The sequence below is a fragment of the Pogona vitticeps genome, chromosome 5 (genome assembly GCF_051106095.1).
Source record: "Pogona vitticeps strain Pit_001003342236 chromosome 5, PviZW2.1, whole genome shotgun sequence".
Taxonomy (NCBI): domain Eukaryota; kingdom Metazoa; phylum Chordata; class Lepidosauria; order Squamata; family Agamidae; genus Pogona; species Pogona vitticeps.
This window is the reverse complement of record NC_135787.1, coordinates 112057491-112078778: the sequence shown is the minus strand read 5'-3', so window position 1 is coordinate 112078778 and position 21288 is coordinate 112057491. Positions and strand designations below refer to the sequence as shown.

Sequence of the window (21288 nt, the reverse complement as noted above, 5' to 3'; positions counted from 1 at the left end):
GTATTTAATCTTCTCCAGCTCTGCAGTTAGAATTCTTTTTCCTTGCTGCAAATACCTACAGTATGTCATGGTCATTTTACAATACATTCATGAACATGGAGTGCAATTCCACATGAGTTCAATTGGACTTACACACAGGTGTACATAGCATTGCAGCCAAACATATTTATCTATAACAATATTATCATTGTTCCTCTTATCCTTTTATTCCCTAAGTAGTTCATCTACTAAAAAGGTCCAAGCTTACCATTTAAAATCATCCCATCATCTACCTGAAGTATGTGTATAACAAGGACTGGTGAATATTTTACACAAATGTCCCAAAGCAAATTGATCACACCCCAAAAAAGGATGTGCAAAAAATCATTTGGGGCTCTTACACAAAGGTAGGAAACAAAGCAGAAACAAACATACAGTGGTACCTTTACTTACGAACTTAATCTGTATTGGAACGGTGTTCGCTGTTAGTGGGTGCTTCGCCAGACAGGCTGGAGGGCCATCTCCCTGCCCTGAATGGGGTTACACTCCCCCTAAGGGACAGGGTCTGCAGCTTGGGGATGCTCCTGGACCCCAGTCTAACACTGGAAGCCCAGGTGGACTCGGTGGCCAGGGGCGCCTTCCTCCAGCTGCGGAAACTATACCAGCTACGGCCCTACCTGGACGAGCGGAGTCTCATGACAGTTACACATGCACTGGTAACATCCCGTATAGATTACTGCAATGCGCTTTACGTGGGGCTGCCTTTGAAGACGGTCCAGCGACTGCAACTGGTTCAGAATCGAGTGGCGCGGCTGGTGAGTGGTGTGGCCGCCAGGGAACATATCAGGCCGATTCTGTACAAGTTACATTGGCTACCAGTTGCTGCCCGGGCCCAATTCAAAGTGCTTGTTTTGACATATAAAGCCCTAAACGGCTTGGGCCCTGGATACCTGAAGGACCGCCTCCTTCCATATGAGCCTACCCGGCAGTTAAGATCTAGCCAGGGGGCCCTTTTGAAAGAGCCATCCCTCAAGGAGGTAAGAGGGATGGCTTGCAGACAAAGGGCCTTTTCGGCAGCTGCCCCCAGACTATGGAATGCCCTCCCGACTGAGATTCGTCTGGCGCCGACACTGATGACATTTCGGTGCCAGGTCAAAACCTTCCTGTTCCAGAAGGCTTTTAACTGAAATAATATTAACTGTGGGTCTGATGGCAATTTTATATATATTTTAATTGTATTTTAATTGTACATATCTTTATTGTATTTTAAATGCTGTAAGCCGCCCAGAGACCTTTGGGTAGTGTGGGCGGCATATAAATTAAATAAATAAATAAATAAATAAATAAATAAATAAATAAATAAATAAATAAATAAATAAATATAATAATAATAATAATAATAATAATAATAATAATAATAATAATAATAATAATAATAATAATAATAATAATAATAATAATAATAATAATAATAATAATAATAATAATAATAATAATAAGTCAAACATTCATAGGTCGAGGCACCATTTCCCATAGGAATGCATTGAAAACCAATTAATGCATTCGGGGGGGGGAAGAAAAAATACAAAAAAAAAAAAACACCACAAATCCAAAAATAAACATCGGAGCAAGTCCCACACTGGGACTGCAAAAAAATTCACAAAAAAACAACACAGCACAGAAACATTACCCCCTCAGCCCAAACCCACCCTGCAAAAGCCACCCAGAACAATTTAAAAAAAGAAAAAAGCAGCACTTACTGGTCCAAAGCCTCCTGGGGGTCCCCCGCTGCTGCGATCGCTACCGCTGTGACTGCCACCACCATGAGACTTGAGCCTGGCCGGGGTGCTTCAGCCACTCATCCCTGGCTGCAGCAGTTGCCCAACACCAGGAGACTTGAGCTGGCGGGGTTCCAATCATGGCAGCAGGGGACCCTTGGGATGTCTCCCAGGTCTACCCCCCAGGAAAGCCTGAAGGCGCCGAGCGCTGTGGCGGGGGACCCCCAGGAGGTCTCCAATGGTGGAAGGGAAGCCCTGGGAGACATCTTGGGGTCCCCCACCACCATCGGAGACCTCCTGGGGGTCCCTTGTCCTAACTGTTGGGGTGAAAGAGCAGGCTCTTCGCCATCAATGGTTTGAATGGAATGAAAAAAAAGGCAGGGGAAATTTGAATTTCCCGCCCTTTTCCCCTGCCTTTTTTCCGTTCTTATGTCGAGGCTCCATTCGCAAGTTGATACAAATTTTTGTGAACGGAACTGTTCGTAAGTTGAAATGTTTGTAGATAGGGACATTCGTAAGTCGAGGTTTGACTATAGTTGGAGGATCTCCTTACTGTTCGTGTTTTGTAAGAATTCGCCTAAATTCACCGATTTGTTCATATTCAGAGTAGAAAGAATTCCAGATTTTAAACAAATCAGATATGAAAAGAAGTGAAATTAATATTTTCATCAATCTAGGCCCAAAATTTTAAATATAGACTCCTGAAAGTCTGTTTTTCTGTCTCCACCTGTTCAGTCAATAAACTGATGCTGCGATGTCTTTTTTCTGAGAGGCTCCTCATCGTTAGCACCTATATGGGAAGCAGCTACAACACAGTACCTTCCATGCTAGGAACAGATTTTCATTTTACTTACGTCTTTAAAGAATTGTCCAACATTATTGATCCACTTGCTTATATCCAGGAGGGATACAAGGACATTAAAAGTTCAAAAGCCATGAAAGCAACGGAAGGAAAAAAATTACAGATTTTCCCATATCTGTTTGCAACAAATTCCTGTAATGGTTCTGACAAAAGATCATCCTCCAAAAGAGAGCCAGTCTTCCTTCAAATCTCAGCCCCTTTTTCCTCATCTACCATAGAATGACATCCTCATCTCTGATTGGAGATACACTTCCTAGAAATATAATCTGACCTGTTTTACCTGAATGACCAATGCTTTTGTTCATGATTTTAGTTAAAAATTCATTATTTTTTAAAAGAATGTGGTTATTGTTTTTTGTTTGAGAACATTTGAAGTCTTGTGCACATTTAAAATCTGAGTTACTATTATTTTTTAGGAAAAAATGAAATATTTTATAGCTACCAGGTTCTCTGTCTGGTTTTGCTTCATAAATAAATAAATGTGAAGTTTTACAAGTTAAAGAATTTGGTGATTTCATTTTTGAAAGCATGGAGTACCACTAGATGAGTGAAACATAATACTTTAGTCTATCAATATATGTAGATGTCATCATTCATTTATTAAATCAATTAATTTATGGGCCAATTTATAATAATAATAAAAGTTTTGAGATTTTTTAAAAAAAGTTTTAAAAATCTTGCACTCAGGTTAAAGGTAACAGTAGCAGTTTGGACCACAGATATTCCTACCCAACTGGACTAAATGTTAAGATATTCATATTCACAGTTCTGCATTCTTTTGGGAGGCCAGTAGTGAGCTGAAACAAGGTGTTTAAAATAAAATATATATTCTCTTATGCTAGATATGTGGGATGTGGTGGCACTGCAGTTTAAACCACAGAAGCCTCTGTGCTGCAAGGTCAGAAGACCTGCAGTTGTAAGATCGAATCCACACAAGGGAGTGAGCTCCTGTTACTTGTCCCAGCTCCCGCCAAACTAGCAGTTCAAAAGCATGTAAAAATGCAAGTAGATAAATAGGTATCACCACGATGGGAAGGTAACGGCATTCTGTGTCTAGTCGCGCTGGCCACGTGACCATGGAAATTGTCTACAGACAAACGCTGGCTCTATGGCTTGGAAACAGGGATGAGCACCGTCCCCTAGAGTCGGACACAACTGGACTAAATGTCAAGGGGAACCTTTACCTATGCTAGATATCCATTCTCTTCTTACAAAGTATCATTATTAACTTTTAGTGGGATTCATGGTTTTAAAAGTGAGTATATTACAAGGCATCTTACAGGATTAATCAAAGCATCATTTACCATGGCTTTTAGCAGCCAGCCATCTTATTTTTCCTAGACACTGAACACCAGCACAGAAGCAACCATCGGATGTGAAAGAGGGCTCATCATTTAAAGAGAAGATAAAAGACTACATCTGATAATCATGCATGGTTTCCTCCATGATACATTACTATTCCCCTATGTGTTATATAAATAATATATTTTATTTTTCACATCTTTTTATCCTCCAGAGGGAGGTCTCTATTGGTGCTGGTACAGTCAGAATGGCGTGCAAAGAAACTTTAAACAGATTCCTCTAGAAACTCATCCATCTAACTATGCTCAGAATGAGATCTCGTTCCTGATCAACTCGACTGTTGTTATCTAAAGGTCAAAGGCTATTACTTAAAATTTGTAGACAGGTTACACATGTTGGGATTGGTGATCTTAACTCTTTCCAGTGCTTGTGTGGCTTTTTGCTTGGCTTTGTGTGTACAATGAACTTGTAGCAAGAAACACTCTGATCTCATGCAGCCAGGAGAATATAGGTACAAGGCATCCCTGAATGTACAGCTGTATGCATGGATGCTCTCATAGCATGTGGATGAACAAGCACAGGGATGCATCCACCCATTCACTCATTCTTGCAGATACTCTGGATGCTTGAGATGGGACTCTTGGCATAGCCTAAATTATTTCTTACCCTGCTTTAAAAGATTTTTAAAAATCACTCAAACTCTGTTTTCAGATTAAACTACCTTTATTAAATTAACATGGAATTGATCACTGCTGTTGAATTCACTGCAGTTCTTAGCATGGAAACAGAGGCTCCCGCTCAAGTGTCCCACACACTTCACATAGATTATTTGACTGATCCGTACAATAATCCTATAAACCTTTGAAGTTCAAAATGTTTAGAAACATTTCAGACATGCTTGGAATGTAGAGATGGGAACCCGAAAGACACAAACAACCAATCTGGCTACAGGACTCTGGTTTAGGAAGGAAAAGGAACTGAATCAGAAAGGCAATGGCAGGAATGTGCTGGTTTCTGTTGCTCCCTTCGTTTTTTGTCTTTGAACTTACAACAGTTTCCCTCTTCCTCTTCCCTTTCTGCTTCTCTTCGAAACCTCTGCAAACTGGAATTGTTGCAGTGGAAGGCAAAAACATGCCACCACCTTTTAAACAGCATATGGGGGAGAGTAAATTTTAAGAGTCACTTGTGAAAAATGACATGAATTTTGTAGCCCTTTTTGCCTACGGAGGGCTAAATCCAGATCAGTCAGAAGCAATGTATAAACTGCTGTCTAGACATACTGCAGAGTAATTGCTTTCCCTCTTTGCACTACCAGGAATTGTCTGTTCGGACTCATTAACCTTCTGAACAGTTTCCCAAGTGCAGATAACATTATGGGTGTAAACATGGCTGAATGCAATGAAGCAAAGGGATATATGCTAGACACATTTGTGCAGCCTTATTTCAGGAACACTAGTGTGACCAATTAAGAGCAGAATCCTATGTTCATCTACCCAGAGGTACGGTCCACTAGGTTCAATGGGACTTACTCCCTAATATTCATTGGGGTAGGGACCATGTGGCTCTCCTAATGTTACAACCCTCCAACTCTCAGTATCCTAGCCAACACAGTTGATGGGGAGTGGAAGTCACACTGCCCTTGGTTTTTAGGTTTGCAGCCTAATGGTACAGTTGCAGGTAGACACACGGAACACTCTATGTCAACATGTTTTTAAAACATCCGCATACTGCAGTGCTTACAGCATAAGAAACTAATCTCTGTCACTCAGACAGCCTTTTATGCAGGAGGTATAGAATAAAAGAAGGGGGTGGCTGAATACCAAGCATGTACTGCAGCCTACAATGGCTTCATAATTCTCCTGAGTTTGCTGCCTCCAAGCCCATTGGGCTGTGTTCTGCTTCATGACTTGAGTAGGCTTGAAGTAGCCTACACTACCAGCCTTCGCCTTTCTCAAGGTATGTGCTGTCATTTTCTGCTGCATTTTCTCTCCAGGTTTAAGTGCAATTAGGCTTACTTCTGCAATCTGCCTACAACTACCAGGATTTACACTCTGAAATTCCCCAGGCCTCCAATCATCCTTCGGAGAGAAGCAGGTATGACAGCACTATTTCACTTTCTCTATAAAAAGCTTCTGCTTTGTATATGAAGCTGATGAATCAGACTTCCCACATATATGTCACACAGAGAGGGGGGAAGGAGAGAGAGAGAGAGAGAGAGAGAGAGAGAGAGAGAGAGAGAGGAAAGATCATGGCTAGATCATGTTCTCCAGCAACAAATAAAAGGCAACTCTGAAGTAGTATTCGGTGAGTCCAGTCAGAAACAAACAAACCTTTTTATCCTCTCAGCAAAACAGAAACTCAGGATAGTGGTGTTCTTCCCTCAAGAGAAAGTTTAGATAAAAGAGAAATGCAATACAATGCCTGCATTTGAAAACGCTACCAAATGAACTCCTCCCTCAGATTTAAAAGGCCCAGGCTCATGGCACCATCTCCTAGCAACCGGACTTTCCATTAAAAGCTCTGGTACCATCTTATAGCCAAACCTTGCTGCAGCAAAGATTGCAACCTCAAATGATATAAATCACACTTGTGTAATCACTATTTGGCTTCTACTTTTTATATTAAAAGCCAAACAATAGGAAACTGGGCAGGGCAAATGATATTCAGTAGCATCAGCTGCTAGGCTAGAGATAGCCAACGACTACAACTGAGGGTTGGGAGTAGGGACTGTCTATTTCCAGTCTAACAAGGAAGTGGGGGGTATACCCAGAAAGTCCCTCTGCCTTTATTAAGCTCACTTCACACACAAAATAAGTCAGTATCACCGCTTATAACATCATTCCTCAGAATGGTGGTTTTAAAATATTTGTTAGGAAAAATGTCTCAATCAATATTTGGAAACACTGTGCTTTATCACAGCCAATATTTATTACGTAAGTGTTGACCAGAGTGGGACGTGGTGGCGCTGTGGGCTAAACCGCAGAAGCCTGTGCTGCAGGGTCAGAAGACCAAGCAGTCGTAAGATCGAATCCACGTGACGGAGTGAGCGCCCGTTGCTTGTCCCAGCTCCCACCAACCTAGCGGTTCGAAAGCATGCAAATGCGAGTAGATAAATAGGTACCATCTCGGTGGGAAGGTAAACAGCGTTCCGTGTCTAAATCACACTGGCCATGTGACCACGGAAGATTGTCTTCGGACAAACGCTGGCTCTATGGCTTGAAGAGCGGGATGAGCGCCGCCCCCTAGAGTCGGACACGACTGGACAAAAATTGTCAAGGGGAACCTTTAAGTGTTGACCAGACTAAATATGTGTGAATGAAGTGGGGGCATCAGAGAAATATATACTTTATAATATTTCTATGAACTAATTCTAAGCATGTTTTATATGGAGCTTCAAAAACAGGCAACCGGATTACTGTAATTAATGCAAAAGCTCCCTGATTTGTTAATGCCATATAATGTCACTCTCTTTCGTAAACTCATTAACATCCTTGTAAATAAATAGTGAAAATTATGCAAGAAGCAACCAATACCCAGTTCCTGTTTCTTCCTATCATCCTTGGAGGAAGGAGTAGCCCAATCAACAATTATAGTTGAAAATCAACATTTTGGGAAAAGGAGAAATAAAGCACTGCAGAACAGAACATGTCTCCATGCCACTCACTTGGAACAGTAAAACTATTACAGTTTTCAAAGCATGAGGAAGGTATACTTAGTGAAGTGCTGACAAGGCATGGGGACGATGGACCTCCAGTCCCATATTTCAAACACGAGATGTATATATTCAGCTATAATAGGACAATGCAGGGATGACTGTAAACCATGATTACTATTTTGTAGTGGAAAGGCAGGGTACAAATATAATTTTAAATAAATAATGACCAGCTGGAAGCATATATTGTGCATTTGATGCTATATTTGATAGAAATCCATTGACTGAAACATTCCTTTGTGCTTATGCAATTCCAATTTCGATTCATCTAGCCTGAGGACATGGGCATGATTTTGAGAGAGGTGAGACCCACCACTTGTGAGCTTCACTTGTCCTCCCTGTCTTAAAGATCTACTCACCCATCCCCATTTGACCAGTGGGAGAGACTCAAATTAGTAACCCTCTCCAACAATGTGTAGTTTCATTTTACTTATATGAGATACTGCTAAGACCTTCATTTCCATACTGGAAAATTTGTAGTCATCCTTTATATCTGGTTCTTGAGAAAGATGTTGGAGCATGCAGTCTAGCCTCACCAGCAGTTCTGGGTGAGATGGATAATTTCGAGCTGGCCTCTGTTTCACACACTGATTTAGATGATTCAGTCTAAAATGTTATATGCCAGATGTTATGAGAAATAGTCCTCACTACTCATCTTGGTGGATAATCCACACTGAGAACTGAACAGAAGGAATGTGTTCCTCTTGGTCCGGTTGGATCTTCATGGATTTTGATACCTTCAACAATGGTACTCTTCTGAGTTGCCTGTCTAAGAGGAGACTTCGAGACTTGGCTATGGTCCTTTCTATAGATGTCTGCATGCTCTCCCATTTGCTTGGTGAGGCATGTTTTCCCCCTCCGTCGCCTCAGCTCAACTGCCAACTCACCAATCATAGCACAGGCTTCCTTCCTCCGCCTCCTCCAGCAGTTGCCCACTCAAAGGCAGCACTGCAGGCTTTCCTAACCCATCTCCTTGTCTGAGTGGGCAGCTGCTGGGGGAGGTCGAGCAGGGAAGCATGCACTGTAATCAACGAGTGAGAAGTCACTCCGAGGAGGTGGGGAGGGAAGCATGTTTCTCCCAGGAAATGGGTGAGCATGTAGAGGAGGCAGGAGAGGGGAGTGCATGGTGCCCACAGAATACCAAACTGGGCCAAACCACCAAACTGCAGTTCATGCCCATCTCTAGTCCCTTCTAGAAGGGCACATTCAGAAGGTGGCCTCAGGGGATACTGTGGATAGTATTCTTCAAGCTCCATTTTGCTAGAAAGGAATGATGAACTACTTCTGAGTACTTTATTCCCAGAAAATCTCAGAAAGGTTTGCTATAAGTCGGACTTGACTTGATGACACATGATAACAATTATTTAATATGCACATTAATCCATTGGAAAACATTATTTCAAGTCTGGAGGTTTTGCACCATCTCAATGCTAACAGTTCCCTCCTGCCAAACATCCCTCTTCTCTACATCCAAATCTGTATTTGCTCTGAATCTTTTGTCTTATATCAGTAATGAACTGTAAGAGGGGACACCAATAAAGTAAATAAGGCAAAAGGTACAGACCAAGGAATGGGGATTCAACATCTGTTAGTGGATACAGCCCTGAATCCGAAGGTTCAGCTTTTGACTGTGACCAGCAGCATTCATACACAATGAAATGTAGGCCACTCACTATGCTCATTCCTGGAGATGTCAGAACCAACCAATGTGGCACATGTAGTCATGTCTTGTTTACATACTATCCAGGACTTGGTGTTAGCACTCCATATGGGGCTGCCTTTGAAAAAGTGTTCAGAGACCTCCAAAATCCTATGGTCAAACTGTTGACCAGTGGCTGCTGCCAGCATGAGACTCCGTTGATGCAACAGTTTTACTGAGTACTGTTTTCTTTCCAAGCACAATTTAAAGAGCTGGATACTACTCATAAAGCTGTAGGTAACATAAAGCTGTAGGTAACCAGGCCACTTGATAGACCAGTTACTCCTATGTAAAGTGTCTGGTTGGTTCAGATCTTTGGGGAGGCCATCCTCTCTTTCTTGACACTGTTGGAGCACTGTGAATACCAACCATATTTGGTAGGAAGTGAGGGGGGTGCCTTCTCAGTGGCTGCTCTCAGGCTCTGCAACTCCCTGGAAAGCTAAGCACACCCACACCCACATACACATTCCTAGCAAAAACCTTTTTATTCAGAAGGGCTGTGGCACCATTATTTCTTTGCCAGTGATGCGCTTTTAACTACGTATGTTTGTGATCTGTTTTTTACATTTGAACTGCATTTTTTTTCCTACTTGAATTTTAGTACTGTACTGTTAACTGCCTTAATTGCCAATTACTGTATGTAGCAAACAGAAAAGGGTTTAAAGTAATCAATAAGGTCATATTCCCCTAATAATAATTTGCACCTGGAGGAGACAACCAGTGTTACTATGACAGTTTTGATTTTCTTTTTCAGTCCAGGACCAGCACCAAATTCTGTCTGAAAGAGTTCAGGGGAAAGACTGAGAAAGCAACGGGAGAAAATGAGGGTATACCTTACCCAAATGACTTTGAAAGCATAATGCTACAAAGTTATCATCATGTCAACCACCTGAAGTACTGCAACTGGATATCTATTAACAATTCTTATTTCATAGAACAAACCTTATGCAACAGGCTTCACAGACTGGCAACAAGTTCCTGTGCCAAACAATGAGGTTACCTTTTAGCAAATACTTTTTAATGGCTCAAGCAATTTATTTGATTCAACTGGACAAGTTAAGAGGCTGATTATCGCTCTCCCATTTGTAGAGATAAATCACCTATTCCAATGATACATTATCTCACCAGAAAATGACAATTCATTGTTCACAAAGTTGAACAATCATTGTTTTATGATGCAATTTCCATCCAAGGAACTATTTAATGACTGATCATTCGCAATAATCCTAGAATCAATTTAAATATGGTGCAACTGCTTTGGAGAAAAGTTTTTAAAGCAACAGGTAACAATGGCTGAATCACTTAAAGCCACATTACACATTTGGAGAAAGATTATCAGCACTGTCCATGTTTCTTTCAAAAGACACAGTCCATATACAATACAGGTACAGAAAGCATTCACACAGAGAACTCCTGTGCAGCAGGAGTGGGGAACATATGGCCTTCCAGCTGCAGTGAGACTGAAACTCTCATCAGCTGTAACCAGAATCATGGAGCATGGGAGTTACAGGCCAACTACAACTGGAGTCACACATTGCTAACACTGCCATTTAACTTAAGACTCTGCTGCTGTTTTTCTTAATGCACACAGTAGCACACTGGACTATTAGGAGAAAGCCTGTATATATCATCCATGCATGCATCCATTCATTCATCTAATACATATCAGCTGTGTTTCTGTTGAACCCCATAGAAATCTTTTGTACATTAGTGCTGAATCCATACTCCTTGAATTCTGTTCTGCAGAATCTCCCATCCCACACGACCCCAGGGTCCAGTATTACAGGAGAGGAAGAAAACATCTCTCTACCCCTTATCTCTACATTGTGCATAATTTTATATGGCTCTACTGTCTTCCCCTATTCACCTCCTTTGTTAAGTAATTAGCCTCAAATATTGCAACTGCTTCTCTTAAAGGAATTGTTCTCCCTCCCCCTGATCTTTTAACTTGCTCTTTTCTCCACTCTTCCAGCTGCAGAATGGGAAGTGTTGTGCCCACAACTAGAAATAGCATTCTGCCTCTTGTTGCAACATAGGCATATAGTCATTTTGCTTTTAATTACTTTCCTAATGATCCACAATATGGAATACTTCTTTTTCACAGATAACCCTATGCTTTACTGATGTTTGCATCAAACTATTCATCACAATCCTAAATGCAACTTTTATTTCCAGCTTCAGCCCACACCAGTCTATATGTTAAGGAAGGATTTATTTTGCCATTATGGACATCACTTAATACTTGCTTACATTGAATTGCATTTGCTATTCTTAATTGCCCACACTGAAGAAAACTATTTAGAGTCGTTCTCTTTCTTTTCATAGCAAACAAAATAGTCTGCCATTCACAAATTTGGCCATTTCAGTGGCCAAGACCAACTCAAGATCGCAGATGAAGAAGCTAAGAAGCATCGACCCCAATACAGTTCCTTGGGAAAAATTTTGCATCTTACATCCCTCCAAACTGAGGATTTTTTACAACTCTGTGTTTGCTATTCTTTCCCATCTGCAGGAAGGAAAAAGAGAACTCAGAGGGTGTGATTTGCTTGCAAAAAGCCATTTAAAAGAACGAATTAATCAATCCTCCCCCAGTGCCACTGCCGCATTCATCCTCGCAGCCCCCTGCCCACTCTCCCACCTGCATTTCCCCAAAACTATAAAAACAACCTTGTGGGTTCTTCTTTAAAATGTTGCAGCTGAAGTTACATATAATCAATGGTTGTTGTGGGTTTTTCGGGCTCTTTGGCCGTGTTCTGAAGGTTGTTCTTCCTAACATTTCGACAGTCTCTGTGGCTGGCATCTTCAGAGGACAGGAGTCAGAACTCCTGTCTGTGCTCTTAAGAACACGGCCAAAGAGCCCAAAAAAACCCACAACAACCATCAGATCCCAGCTGTGAAAGCCTTCGAGGATTACATATGATCACTGGGCAGAATCAATCACTTTCTGGTAATCACCGGTTTGGATCTTAGTACAAAATGCTAACATAAACACACAAACGCACGCACACACACACACACACACACAGAGAGAGAGAGAGAGAGAGAGAGAGAGAGAGAGAAAGAGAGCACTTGGGTGACAGCAGAGGTCAATGCACCTCAATTGCTCCCACTCTAAATTTCTTCCAGCCAAAATGAGCACTCAGTTGCATGCAATAGCCTCATGCTCCACTGAACTACATGCAGCCACATACCCACTGCGTGTTTGTCATGGCAAATCATTACTTCTCTCTCTTCCCAAATTCCTTAAAATGAAGCAGCACCTCACACCTGGCTTTTTCTATCTCTGCCATGAGTATCGAATCTATTCCTATCTCGGAGAGTTTGTGATGCAACAGGTTCAACTCTAAACTTTGCCTGTAGCTCTTAAGCACACTCACTGGCCTCTGTTTCACACAGATTCCTTCCTAAGAGGCACAAATACTTATTACGGCACCCAGCACCTTAAAGCACTGGAGGCTACTGCCTCACATTTGCAGAAAAGTTCATATAAATATTTACCTTTCCCTTTTAGCAATGGTTTTCTCTTGGAGTTAGAAAAGGCTAAGGTTTCCAGATCCATGTTTTATCATGTACAAAAACAGGGTACACAGGGAAGCCTTATGAGTTTCTAAATTAATTGCCAAACTCTGACTTAATGATCCCTCTGGTCCTATATTTTCCACTCCCTGCTAATCTCAGATTTTGTGTCCCACCCCTCCCCACAATCAAGTCTCTAACCACTGGTGCCTAAATGTGATGAACAGGGAAGAATAACTGATTGTGTTGTAAAAGAGCTGGGCAAAAAAAAAAGTCTGCATAAAGCTTAGAAACTCATTCTTCTCCCACTAAGTGGTGACCATATCTCTCAGAAATCAAAAGTACCATCCTAAAAAATAACAAAAAAAGTGAGGAGAAAGCAGCAGAGTAAGAAATATAACATGGCATTTCCATGCACAGAAAAAAAGAACAGCAGATTGTGAAGCACATTGCAATATTTGCAAATGGGGTGAGAGTTAGTCTAATTAACAGCCCCATGCATGTTTACACAAATGTAAGATCCATTGTTTTCAGTGGGGCTTACTGTCAAAAAAATGTCTACAGGACTACAGCCTTAAATATCTTCTATAAGTGTCTTAATTTTTATTTTGTCCTTGGGAATTTAAATGCATTCTTTCACATGTAATATAAGGAAACCCCAGCAACCTGGTTTCCTGCTGGAAAGGAACTCTAAAAGATTATTTGAAATTTGAAAAGTGGGGGAAATAAGGGTGTCTAACCCCACTTTCCCAATCTATGACATGGTTTGTATGACTGACAAATTTGCATAATGTGTAATAATTAAGCTACCCTGGTTTGGACTCTAAAATATAGCAACCCTAATTAGAAGAATCCTTAGGCAAGCTTTAAAATCCAATATACTGATTATTAATTTTTAAAATTAATAAATAATGAATAGACTAAATCAATCAATCAATCAATCAAAATATTTAGAGGCTTTCCTACTGTCTTAATGACCAAAAGCAGGTCTTAGGATATGATGTGAACATGGATACGTGAACATGTAAACAGCCTATGAAGTGTGTTATTGAAAAAAATGCTATTTCATACTTTCTGGCTGCTAAGTCTTCAGATGGAAATGAAACCATTCTGGAAATAGTATGATAAAAATCAAGGGGTGACAAGATACTGTAGTAGCCTAAATTATTTTCAGTGAAATGTGGGGCTGGGAAATTCTCTGCCATCTGAGTACCAACAGATTTGCTACAGCAATAAAAAAACTTATCTTCCGCAACATATCTGCATGTTAGTACTGATGTGTTTCAGCTGAAATTGCATTAGTGACAAAACGTTGCCATCTTAAATATTATGCAGCACTAAACATAGCAGCTGTTAGAAAAATATACAGTTACCACCCAAGAGCATAACAGAAGATGCAAAAATACCACTGCTTACCTTTCCTTGGTCATTTCCCTAAAGATAAACATAATGTTTGGTCAACATTGTAACTTTTTTTTTCACCTCAAACTCACACATACAATGCAACAGGTCTGTCACCAGAACAGCCAGCCAAACAAAGAAGAAACATGATTGATCAGTACTATGATGCACACCTCATGAACTGTCATATTTTAACCATGAGGGATTGAATGCCTTGAATGATGCACTTTATGACTAAGAGTAACATTTAACATAGGTGATTGGGAGAAGCATGGTTTCTCCCAATCGCCTATGTTAAATACATACAGTATTTTGGCTGCCCAAGACTTCATCCAATTAAGATAGGGCTCTTCTCAGTGATTAACCGTTACAGTACAGGATTGTGTCTACTACACAAGCCATCCAAGGAAAGTTATTCAATGCATGCATGTTCAACAAATTATAATCTATAAAAAACTACGTACTTTGAAAGTATTTGAAATATCTTTGATTTCTAGGATCCAACATTTCATAGCAACAGTATCTTACAATTTTACTCTAGGCATACTGTTACCTGCTCCCTTCTATGTACTCTTATTAAGCAGTGTCTTACTCAATTTAAGATATACTTATTTCAGAACTAAATGCATGGTATAACAGCATATAGTTGCCAATGTATTTATATCAGCAGCCTGTACATTTACATAATGCTAAGTGAGCCAAATGTCTCATTTGTGTAACACCAAATAATATACAGTAATATCATCACACTTGTGAGTTAAAATGTCCTGCAAGGGGGATGACTTAAAGACCTCATGTTCTATATCAATACACCAGAATAATCCTGTTCTAGCAAATTAAGTGTAAGATTATTGTGGATAACAAAATGCATCCAGCGCCATGCCTCTTTTCAGTATACATTTCTTAACAGATTCAGGCACAGATCTAGCCTGTTTGAGAAGAGGCATTTCTAGTTTCACTGATCTTGAATGGATCCTAAAAATTCAAAGCAACAAGATATGCCTCAAGCTCATTTTCCAAATCAATTCCTTAAATGCAATGTGTAAGATACGAAAAATAACATTAATTATGTATGTTGGTAGATACAAGAACAGGAACAACAAAAAGGACACACAAAAGCAAGGTACCAATGAAATCTGAAAAATTCAATCCCCAGTTCATGAAACATATCATACATTTATGATTGCTTGGACAAAATTGTTCAAATTAAAGGTAAAAGGCAAAGAGGCATTCTTTTGTCTCTGATCAAGTATTCTTTTTATATTAAATTGAAATGTATTTCAATTTCAAAACCTAATTTTTTTAAATAATAAAAGCTATGCTTGTTCTCTTTTCTACAGACATTTCAGGACATGTTTCACCAGTACTTACATATGTAGCATATAAAAGTTTAGCTTGCATGTCATTCTAGCAATCGGACACATAGATGCTATATAGAGCTATTCACATTGAAACACAATAGTTGCTCTACTGTGTATGGTAAAAATTCCAGGAAAAGATTTTTAAAATCAGATTGGCTGAGGAATTACTATTGAATCAGATAGCTTTTAGCAATTTTAATCAATATTATAATTGACAAAATATCTTATCCTTGAAAATGTGTCTGAATACATCTTTGTAGACAAAAGACAGGTGTTTTAAGAAAATGCTTACTTACATTAGGCAACAACATTAGAACACAGACGTGGCCAATTCTAAAGAGTTGGTTAGTATTAAATATTTGTTCTTAGAGGTACACCTTCCCAACCCATACTATTTTAAATGAAAAACTGGATTAATGGAATGTATATTTCAAATATAATAATTAAAGGAAACAGGTATGTATATGTCAATATATAAAAATGTAGTAATAAGAAATAGCTGTAAATATCTGGACCATAGCTTCTCAATTTTTTCTTCCCATATTTAATTCTTTACTTATTAGCACATACCCTGAATTTGACTAGATTTGTTTCACAAAGGTGAATAAAATTCAGCTAATTATTACAAAACAATCTAAGACACCTTCTAGCTAAACCTGTTTTTTCCCCCCAGTTGGTTACTTTTTTTAAAAAAAGCACACTCATCTCTAGCATAATTCTCCTTTCTTTGCCTTTTAAAAATCAAGCAATATTCTTACAGGACAGCTTTATCACGAATAGCACATGTTAGGAACAGAGGTAAAGCAGTTCATTCAATGAGGCAACTATGTAGGATACTTGACACCAACCGCATTTGGTTCTGAACAACAGCAGACATTCCTAGCTCCCTGTCTTGCAGCAGCTAAGTCCAGCCGTGCTTCCTATCCTTACATTACTATCTCTAATTATAAATATGACTGGAAAATAATGCTGTTTTTTTTAGTCTTGCCTAGACATCTAAATAATTTGTGAAGTATCCTTTTTCTTTGCAGTTGATTCTCAACTGAAGGTCTGAGCAATCAATAGTGAACAACGAGATACTTCACATTCAGAAGCAAATACTGGTGCTTTCATATCATATAATTTTTTAAAAAATAGGTATTTAAATTATAATTATTACCAGTGTTTGCGTTTGGGGGGCAAAAAAGACAAAAGAGTGTCACGGCTAGTTTTAAGACTAACAGGTCTTAGCAGGAGCCTTTCTGGGTTACAATGGACAGGCTTTTGTCTCAGAATGGCAGAAACAACTACTATCCCAGCTTAAGGAAATGAGAGGGTGACAGTGCAAGTCCCCCAGTGTAAGGCTGACTTCATTTAGTCATTCTAAAAAGGCAAACTATTTCAAGATCAGCTCTGTCATAACTTTCTTCTTCTGGCCATGAGTGTAACCTAGCCAAGCAAACAAATATAGACAGATGAGCTTAACTGGAATGGCCAACTTGCTAACTGGCAAACAATACCAGTGATAACTACGGTGAATTCTTTTCTGTGTTCCAGACTGAACAAAGGCAGTGTATTTTCGATTCTCCCAATAATGTAAGTGTGTTTGTATGTGTGTGCTGTCCTTACATTCCTATGTGTCAACAGCCAGTTGTTCACCCACGGATGCTCAAAGAAAAGTGATCACCTAGAGTTCACTTCTAAAGCAAAGGAAGTCATTTGTCCGAAGTGTTATTTCCCCCCCCCCTTTTCTCACTATTACCACAGCCTCACACAACAAGACTGTGCCTTTATTTTTTTTATTTATGCCCTCGTTTCTAGATGTGAACCTTGCTCTGCTTTGGGCAAGTTTTATGCTAATAACTGTCTGCTGCTTTCAAGATGTTCTCCTGCATTCATGCAAAACCGCAACAGAAAGCAAATATGGGCATAAATAGCATCCAGTTCTTTGTAAACTATACTTCATCAATTCATATAGCAGGATGCTACATTAAAAACACTTGCCTACCTTATATCTCATTTTAGCACAGTAAAAAAAAAAAAAGGAAAACAGACACACACCTCACCACAGCTCTAGTTTTGCACATGCGTAGATACATATAAAAACCACACACACATAAAACAAACCCTGGAACTGTCAAAACATTCATGTTGCACAGGAGCAAACATCCAGCTCGCAAGGAGCCGAGAGGTGCCTTAGGAACTAATTTAGACCTGTGATGATTTTAGAAAACCATGGTTCAAGGGCCTTTTAGGATGGATAGATGGACAGACAGACAGACGGATGTAATAGGTGCAGGAAGACACACAAAATCAGTATTTCCTTTAATCTTTTTTTTTTAAATCTCAGTAGGGCTAAAATGGCCCTTTAAGTCACAGGGGTGGGAATGTAACTAGAAACTTTCCTCCGAGCACAGCTGACCCTGCTGGGGAAGGTCTATTTCGAGATGCTGTTGGCTGCGATCAGGAATATCCCGGGCAAAGTGCAGGACCGGGCTCCGAGGGATCCTGGAGAAGCAGGCCCTTTGCAGAGCAGCCAAAAGCCGGCAGCATCCTGCGCTGTTCTACCAAGTGACACTTTCCCCCTCCAAAAAAAAAAAAAAAAAAAAAAAACAGAACCGGGGCTCTGGATCCCCCTTCGATTCGGCGTTCAGCCCAAACCTGGACTCTCCTCTCCACGCTGCCCGGCCGTCCACCGCCTCTTCTTTGCCTTTGCTTCCTCCTCCTTCCTCCTTCCTCCTCCTCCCACTGTCCCCCTTTCCCCGGGAAAATCTCCTCCACCCACCCGGCTCGGCTCCCCCAGCGACAGACAGCGCAAGCAAACCCTTGCCGGACTCAGGTGGGACTTACGTTGTGGCAGAAGGGAAGGGCCCTTCCGCGGAGATGTTTATCACCAAGGACTGGGAAAGTGTCAGGCTCCAGAAGAGCCACCAGCCAGCAGCCATCTTCCTGATCGAAGATCGATGCCCCTTTGCCCACAAGTGCCGGAGGAAGGGAGAAGAATGGTGGCGGGGATGGCGGTCGGGGGGGGGGAGAGATGGCAGGCGGCGATGAGGATGAGGATGAGGCTCGAGAGAAAGTTTAACAGCTAATCATAAAAAGGGGAGAGATCGTGGAGGCGCAAAGCCGAAGCCCCTCTCCTCGCCTTCCTCCGGGCTCCAGTCGAAAGCCACAGGCAGCTTGACAGAGGCAGGCAGCGGCTCGTTGGGGGTGGCTGGGAGGAGGAAAGCGATCGAGATCTGTGGGTGGAGAGGGGGAAGGGGAGAGAAGAATCAGGAGAAGAGAGCGAGCGAGCCCCAGCTACTCCGGCAGCAGCTTCAGCTTCCTCGGATCCGCCGCCATCAGGGCTACTTTTGTAACAGATCTCGGCTCACTCCGTGTGTGCGCGTGTGTGCGTGTTTCCGTTCCTGATTTATTCCCCTGATTGCGGAGGGAGGGAGGGTTGAGGAGAAGAGGGAGGGGTGGGAGTCGGGGGTGGGGGGGTGGCGATTGAAAGACCGAGCGAGGGAGTTGTCGGGGTGGGTGGGGGAGAGAGAGATTTCCGTCTTGTCTTGGAAGAGAGAGCGAGAGGGTCTGGGGAGAAAGGGGTAGCCGCCCAAGAGAGGCTCCTGTAGGAAGGGAGACGGCGGAGTCCTAGGGGAGAGGAGCTTCGCCATACAAGGGAATCCAAGGAAACTCCCAAAGTTAGCGTCTGAGCCCTCCCTGCCTCCCTCCTTCCCGCGCCTTCCTCCCCTCCCCACGTCTCTCGCTCCCGCTCTCTGGGGACAAGGGCGGGGGAGGAAGGGCGGGACGCGGCCGGCGGTGCCTCTCCAGCCTCCTCGCCGCCGCCGCCGCCGCCGCGCTTGTCAAGGCAGCCGCGCTCTTTCCCACCCGGCGCGTGCCAGAGGCAGCCGAGCGAGCGAGCGAGCGAGAAGGCGGGTTTTGTTATTGTTCAGGGCGCTCTTTCTTCGTGCTGGGGCTTTCAGGGAGACGTCTGTCCCTTCAGCCCGCTCAGCCTCCTCTGGTCCAGAGCCGCGGTGATGGCGAAGAAGCGGCGGTGGGCGAGAGGAGTTGGCGCGGCGGAGGGAGCCTCTCTCCTCGCCCAACTTCTCCCCCTTCCCCTTCGCCTGACCAAGTCTCCCGCCCGGGGGACCTTTCCTGGTCTGTTGCCCCACCTCCGAGGGCAGCTTTCTGGGATAAGGTCTGTCAGGGAGGGAGCGGCCTTCTTCCCTGAGGTGCACAGGGCAGTGCGACTTCGCGTGAGGAACGAGGGTCCCACGTCCCGAGTGGCACTTTTGAGGAGAGCAGAGATAGGGGGATGGCGGGCTCGTTTCCAACTGGGCGAGGCAGGGCAGGTTTTCCCCTCCCCTCTGGGCTAATTCCCCGCCTCGCATCGCCCGCGGACTCTCAGGCTAGGCGGGAAAGGGGGGCCCAGGTAGGGCTGCATTCCAGCACGCAATGCAAAGGGCCGGCCAGCGGGACCCGTGAGGTGCTCGCCAAGGCATGCAGCAAAATGGGAGAAGAGGTGCCGCCTTTTCTGAGCCACCCCCTCTCTTCTTCTTGATCACCGCCTGGTCTCTCTTGCCTTCTCACAGGCCATCAGGAACCCCTCCGGAGTCACAGAGGCACCCCACTGCTGAGGTCTTACCCACCAGGGATAAGGCCTACATCTATGAGCAGGTGCAAATCAGCTTCACCATTTCATTTATTTATTCCCACAAGCCTCCTTGGGGGGGGGGGGAATGAATGTTGGTCCCTAGCATTACCTCTATGGGGCTGGTGTCCCTTCGGATGGGTGTAGTGGAACACACAGTACTGGTAAGAAGAACTCAGGCTGACAAGCATTGTGAAAGCGGATACATACACACAGAGCAAGCAAGCCTGAATTCAAACATACAGACAACAGGAGGGGAATGCAGGCAGAAGGCAGGCCCTTCTTTCCATAGCAGAATCGGAACTAGGAGCACCTGTCTTAGGATGCAGTGATCATTCATCCATTCAGAAAAATGGGGTGTTCCCTCACCTCAGGTCAGGCCTGCCCAGCTGTCATCATGAGAGGAGTGGGCTGGCTGGGCTGATTTATTTCAAAGTAAGAATAAAATATTTGAGACAAGGTGGTCAACTAATGCGACTCAACCTTTACCTCTATAACATGATCTCTAAGCATATTTTTAAGACTTGATGTCAGAAAGGAACTTTCAAATATGACATTTTCATGTACTTGGTACAGGGATCTGGTTGGAGATTTGCTGGGTCTTTGACAGGAGGCAGCCTCTGACTCCTTGTGTTTGTCTCAGTTCAAATTCCTTCACTCTCTGCAGGATGTTAAAACAACTGCACCATGTTTGGAAATATAGCAAAAAAAGAAAGAAAGAAAGAAAGAAAGAAAGAAAAAGAAAAAAGAAATAGAGCCCAGAATTTTGCTATAGAAAAACTGCAGGTGAAACCGACGTCCACACAATGGTTTTCACAATTATCAGCTGTCTGTTGCATGCCTTTTTCATTCTTTTTCTATTTCTGTTCAGAGCACATAATAACATTCTCTGTTTCGCTATAACATCAATGGTTTCTTCTGTTTTCAACTTCAGCCCTTATGATTCTCACAAACTGGCAAGAAAACTATATTATTTTAGGTTTGTTAAAGAGTCCAAATTGTATTTCTATTTGCAACAAAAATTTAAAGCACTGAAAAACAAACTCAAGAAATCTGTAACTATTTT

At 42.2% G+C, this 21288-nt stretch overlaps 1 protein-coding gene and 1 long non-coding RNA gene across 8 annotated transcripts in view; one reads left to right on the top strand and one right to left on the bottom strand.

Moving 5' to 3' along the window:
* Positions 1–19192, bottom strand: part of CACNA2D1 (calcium voltage-gated channel auxiliary subunit alpha2delta 1) — a 540926-nt gene extending 521734 nt beyond the window's left edge. For 4 of the 7 annotated variants that reach the window (XM_073000730.2, XM_078394287.1, XM_073000729.2 and 1 more), the window contains exons 1-2: positions 18440–19192; positions 14265–14282 (exon numbers count right to left, since the gene is read on the bottom strand). In XM_073000730.2, coding sequence (XP_072856831.1) covers positions 14265–14282; positions 18440–18534 — 113 coding nt within the window. In that variant the 5' untranslated portion in view covers positions 18535–19192. The remainder of the gene's footprint in view (positions 1–14264; positions 14283–18439) is intronic. The other 3 variants (XM_078394285.1, XM_078394288.1, XM_073000733.2) reach the window with 1 other exon arrangement.
* A 929-nt stretch (positions 19193–20121) lies between these two features.
* On the top strand, positions 20122–20949 carry LOC144589505 (uncharacterized). The gene is made up of 2 exons (XR_013545660.1): positions 20122–20248; positions 20890–20949. It is a non-coding gene; the product is annotated as an uncharacterized LOC144589505 (long non-coding RNA).
* Positions 20950–21288: the final 339 nt, after the last annotated feature.